This window comes from Adiantum capillus-veneris, chromosome 23 (assembly GCF_014529385.1).
Source record: "Adiantum capillus-veneris isolate H3 chromosome 23, ASM1452938v2, whole genome shotgun sequence".
Lineage (NCBI taxonomy): Eukaryota > Viridiplantae > Streptophyta > Polypodiopsida > Polypodiales > Pteridaceae > Adiantum > Adiantum capillus-veneris.
In genome coordinates this window covers 19,921,205-19,926,808 of record NC_140953.1, presented here as the reverse complement: position 1 = coordinate 19,926,808, position 5,604 = coordinate 19,921,205, and the positions used below count along the sequence as shown (strand labels likewise).

Sequence of the window (5,604 nt, the reverse complement as noted above, 5' to 3'; positions counted from 1 at the left end):
GAGATGGGCAACATGGATATGAAAAAAAAGGTATGGTATGTTGTTACCATATGCAAAGTGAGGGATTCTCGCATTAAGAAGTCTCTTACATTGCTCTTATAGCCCCCGACCTCTTTAGACAAATGCCAAGTGAGAGTTTCTCATATAAAGATTTTTGATAAGGGATTGTTGGTGAAGAAATATTGTACTTGGTAGTGCTTCAGTCCACCTCTATGTCAAATGTGGTGCTCCCACGACAGAAAAAAAAGCTCTTGATGGGCTTCTCTTTGGAATGACGTCACCTTGAACACATCAATTGTTGGAAATGCCCAACTTCATTGTGACATTGTAGCTCTGGAATCGGATTGAAAAGGAAGGTTTTTCTTCAAATGCATTCGCCTCTCCTTTGCACCTTGAACGCCAGTGGCCTTATGCAACCGTTGACATGGGTGAGAAAATTAGCGATAAGATACCTGGTCCGACGCTGTAGGTGAAGGATGTCATGCTTGGCAATGCTTGGTTAATATGTATGCAAAGTGTGGTATTGTCTCGGAAGCATGAAAATATGAAAAGTTCTTCATTGGAACTCTCTCTGGAATGTCATCACCTGCAATGTGTTGGATGTAGGATATGGCCAATATGCCTTGGTGGTGAAGGATGCCATGCTTGGTAGTGCTTGGTTGATACGTATACGAAATGTGGTATTGTCACGAAAGCATGTAAAGATGAAAAGTTCTTCGTTGGCATTCTCTCTGAAATTTCATCACCTGCAACGTGTTGGTTGCAAGATATGCCCAATATACCTGTCGCAAGAAAGCTCCTGACTGTTTTTACGGAACCTCTTTCTCTAAATACATTCACCTATGCTTGCACCTTGAAGGCCTGTGGCCTTATGAAAGACTTTCACATGGGTATCAAAATTCATGATGTGATTGCTAGTTAGGGGTTGTTGGGAGAAGGGTAACCTCCTTGGAATGTCGTCTCTTGCAGCGGGTTAAGTGTAGGAGATACCCAACATCGTTGATGTAAGGAAGTGCATCGGCGATAGACATTCAGTCGTGCGGTGAGTAAGGATTATCATTTTATTTATTTTCGACAGTGAGAATGTAGTTAATGAACACACTGAAAATTGCACGTTCTCTCGTATTATAAAAATTGGGGAGGACTGTGCAAACTTCCCCATGCAAGGAGACTTGCATGTTTTCTTTTTTTAAAAAACATAAAAATGGAACAACAAACAATTAATAACGTTGACATCTTGTACGATCATGAACATTGAGCTTGACAAAACTCTAACACTGCTTGTGGTTTTTGGCGAGGTACCCCTCTGAAGCACTACGATCGGTATCCAATTTATGCGGAGGTACACCTATGAACCACGACGATCGGTATCCCAAACACTCTTAGGTAGAAAAATCAAACACGCTTTCATGAAAAATCTCTCTCTCTCTCTCTCTAGGTTTCCAAAAATTTGTTCGATCTCAATTCTATGCGAATGCAGCTAACGAAGCACTCAAGTTCCATTGGTCGCTATAAAAGTTTTTGGTGAAGAGGTCAAAAGCCAAATGGAAAGAGGAGAGAAGGACACGACCTTTTAACCAAAGGTTGCGCGGAAGGAAGGAAGAAGGAGGAGGAGGAGGAGGAGGAGGAGGAGGTGGGGCTAAATAAGGTCGTAATGTGAGAAGCAGGCGAGAATGGCGCGTAGGCAGAGGCTGTACCCTCCTTATCAGCCTGCATGGAACAGTGAGCAGTACTCGCAGTCGCAGCCAGTTGATCAGAATCCACAGCGACTGTACCCCGCTTTTTATTACAGTCCTCCTCACTAAAATATAAGCCAATCTTACCAACGCACCAGAATTCGGCCGCCTGACGCTCGATCCCACTCCTATTACTGGCGTCGCCGGTCGCCTCCCGACTTGCTCGACAGGATGTTCACCTCCGCCCGCGCATCTCTCACCGCCCTTTGCCTCAGCGTCCGGGCTATCGACGGTCATCCGGTCAACGCCAGCCCTGGCCTGCAGCTTGCGCGCGACGCCGCCATGTCTCAAGCAACGGCCTGCATTGATTGGATCAAAGCCATAAGCAGCGCGAGCAATGACGTCAGCGATCGATCAGGGGGTGACATTGCATGTGGCTCTATGGTCCAAAACCGTAGTCAATATAGAAGCTCTAGTAGTGTTGATGTTGTTGACGTGGCAGGCACCCAATTCGACGTGGCAAGAGTAGTGAATCCCCACGTCCAGCTAGATACAACCACTGCCCCTCTAATCCAGCCCAATTGTGAAGAAAAGGACCTAGTGGTGGTGGAAGAGGCTTCTAGCTCCATGTCCCTAACCCCCACCCATGGTGCCAAGCTTAAGCCCCCCTCCTGTCTCCTCGACAAACCACCTCAAGCCGATGTGGTGCTCATTGCCTCCCCGGCACATCTAGACAATGACAAACCAACTAATCATCGGTGCTTTGGCATCTCCCAATTGCAGAGACGATCCATTAGTGCTCGAATCAAAGAGTCCAACTCTCTCATTGTGGAAAGCATCTCCTCCCACATGAAGGCACTTGGTTTGCAAGAAAAGCAACCAGACCTTAAAGATTCTGACTTTCTTTTTGATGCTGACTTTGAGGCCTTTCTCCCTTAATTAGTGCATGGAAGGACATGGGCCACTTTAAGTCTCATGCAATTTCCTATATAAATTTTTGTCTTACCATACAATCAGCAACCCCATCCATTTTCATCCCTGCACACTAGGATGTGGTTTGGGATAAAGCTTGACAAGCTTTGCTCTATGTCATTTCCATCGATGCAAGACGAGTCATCGTATCGACAAGAAAAGATACATTGAGCATTGATCCTTATGCTTTTGAGAAAATCGACCAATAGCTTGAGAGAATAAGCTCAAGGAAAAAACCATGATTAGTTACGAATTATAGTTTAGAATTGTGGGTATTTTAGCGTTCTAGAAAAATGATGCTTCCTACAAAAAAAATAGATCATGAATTTTTTCCAAAACGTTGTAAATACAATCTCCTCACCTTTGATTTTTGTTCTCATAAAGCTATAATAGATCATAGTATCCTTTAGGTATTTTGATATATATATATATATATATATATATATAGAGAGAGAGAGAGAGAGAGAGAGAGAGAGAGAGAGAGAGAGAGAGAGAGAGAGAGAGAGAGAGAGAGAGAGAGAGCTCTTTTCTGTGCTATAATCACTGACAAGTTTTTCGGTTTTTTTTTCTTTTGGGTTTTGTGTGAGTGTGTTTGTTGGGGGGGGGGGGGGGGGGGGGGGGGGGGGGTTGGTCTCGATTTTAGCCCTCAAAATTTTGTAATTTGCGAAAACAAAAAGACATGACAATTTTATTTCTTACAAAAAGCATATTACTAGCCTTATGACAAGTCTCAACAAAGTTTTGAGCAACATCAAAACATTCAGCACTTCTTTGGTTATAGATACGTCAATGTTGTATGTTGTGCATCATTAGAGATATTAAGGAACTACATGTGACTTACAGGAGCCAGCTAATATGTAACCCGTGCATTGTTGCGGCAAAGAAATATATGGATTTTTTTTCTTCTTTCCAAGGCAGCAATATGTATGATGTTTCAGCATGTATGATGCACATGTATTGCACATACAATATCATAGAGCACAAACAGACTCATGCCATATGAGACACACCATAAGGGTGCATGGCTAGAGACTATCCCATATCCCTCCTCAGCCTTTTTGCCCATCCCTACTCATGCTTCCTTATCCCTTGTGTGCTACCTTGCCTTAGCTTCCTTCTATTTCATGCCACATTGAGCACAACCCTACTCCAACCACACTACTATAGTCCCACTCCAACCACACTACAATGTCTTTCGAACACCGAGTGAGAGTCAGCCGATTGGCCTTAATAGAGTATGTGTGTTCTGAGAGAGAGAGAGAGAGAGAGAGAGAGAGAGAGAGAGAGAGAGAGAGTAATCCAAGTAGTGAGAGGGCCAAGAAACCAGCCACAAAAACAAGGTTGTTGCACGGATACCATGCTTTGGTCAAAAGGCAAAGAGTTGTAGCAAGAACGTCTCCATAAACATAGCTACAAGAGGCAACTAAGGTGATGAATTGACATGATCTCAGGGTAACATGACTAATTAAGAGTACATGTGTGTGCTTGAGAGAGAGAGAGAGAGAGAGAGAGAGGGTTCTTTCACAAATTTTCTTGGGCCCTTGAAGACCAAACACAGAGGACCTACAATGGTGGAGAGCATCTAAGAACACGAACAAACGAGTGCAATTGAGAATCGCATTTGACAACACAAGCGAGTGCAATTGAAAATTGCATCTGACAACACGAGCGAGTGCAAATTCTTGAGCAGAGAGGGCTGTCATGCATCATCAAGATGAGAGAAAATGAACATGTATGTAGCCCTAATTTGAGTGTAATTTATTTGCTAGCTACCTTAAGTCCCTCGTTGCTCAGATAGTAGGCAGAAGGTAACCCGTGAAGCTCTTGGAAAATTTCCAAGCTTTTTAGAACCTCTCTCTCTAGTGTATGTATGTGTGTGTGTGTGTGTAAGAGAGAGAGAGAGAGAGAAAGAGAGAGAGAGAGAGAAAGAGAGAGGTTATCCTCACATGCTGCTATAGGCTGCAATGCCTTGTGTGTGTGTGTGTGTGTGTGTGTGTGTGTGTGTGTGTGTGTGTGTGTGTGTGTGAGAGAGAGAGAGAGAGAGAGAGAGAGAGAGAGAGAGAGAGAGAGAGAGAGAGAGAGATACAGAGATAGATTTCATTATCGTCCACGAAGGTCAAATATGAACTATGGGACCAGAAACAAAACTGTACAACAAGTCTGCTAGGTAGGGCGCATATACATCTCAGTTAAGGACTGAGGGTCCAACAAAAAGGACAACCTAAGAAGGGGTAGGTGAGAGGGAAGCCGGTTTGGGAGTTCGAAACTCCTAGATGATGGCTTTACCTTCTCGATAAATCATCCATTTTCTTGCTGCTCGTGCGTCACGCATCTTTTGAAGTTCTGTCTTGTTTTGTTTGAGTTGAGTGGGTGTAAGATCTTCTACAAGAAAATCTTAGTGTCTCTAAGAAGCCTTGATTGTTGTTGGAGTTCATTCTACAAATTTTTTAGGTGTAATATTTTTTGGTGTACTTTGGCACTTCAAGCCCTAAGTGCTACTCCTCTTTACCCCTTTAGAAAATCACTCAAGCTTCTGTACCCGTGGCTTGAATATCATTAATTGCAAGGAATAGAAGAGAGGGTCTTTCAACACCAAAATAGTATCGGCTCCTATCAAGCTTCTAATAGCTCAATAGTGGTCAAGCCTCGTAGGACTCCACTATTAAGACCATAGCTCTCGAGGGTGATGCCCTGTTATCTGCACGAAGTAGGCGCACTGCAAGGCTAAAAAATCCCTATTCTACTTACTCAATTGCAATGAATAATACCAACCATTTATAGCTAGCTTGAGGACCTCCCTTCTTGAGCAAGAAAAGAGAAACCTTGTGCTCTGATAGCAATGTAACATTTAATGTCCTAGTAACTTGTGTGTAGTGGAAAATAGCATAAACATAGTGAGCATTTCATTAGAATAGATTCCTAATGAGCATAGCAAGAGTTCTTGGATGGAGGGGGG

At 43.3% G+C, this 5,604-nt stretch overlaps 1 protein-coding gene across 1 annotated transcript; it reads left to right on the top strand.

Annotated features, from left to right (window-relative positions):
* The first annotated feature begins 1,654 nt into the window (after nucleotides 1-1,654).
* Nucleotides 1,655-2,879, top strand: LOC147427493 (uncharacterized). Its single transcript, XM_086497577.1, has one exon. The coding sequence runs from the start codon at nucleotides 1,908-1,910 to the stop codon at nucleotides 2,613-2,615; it is 708 nt and encodes a 235-aa protein (XP_086353703.1). The 5' UTR covers nucleotides 1,655-1,907; the 3' UTR covers nucleotides 2,616-2,879.
* Nucleotides 2,880-5,604: the final 2,725 nt, after the last annotated feature.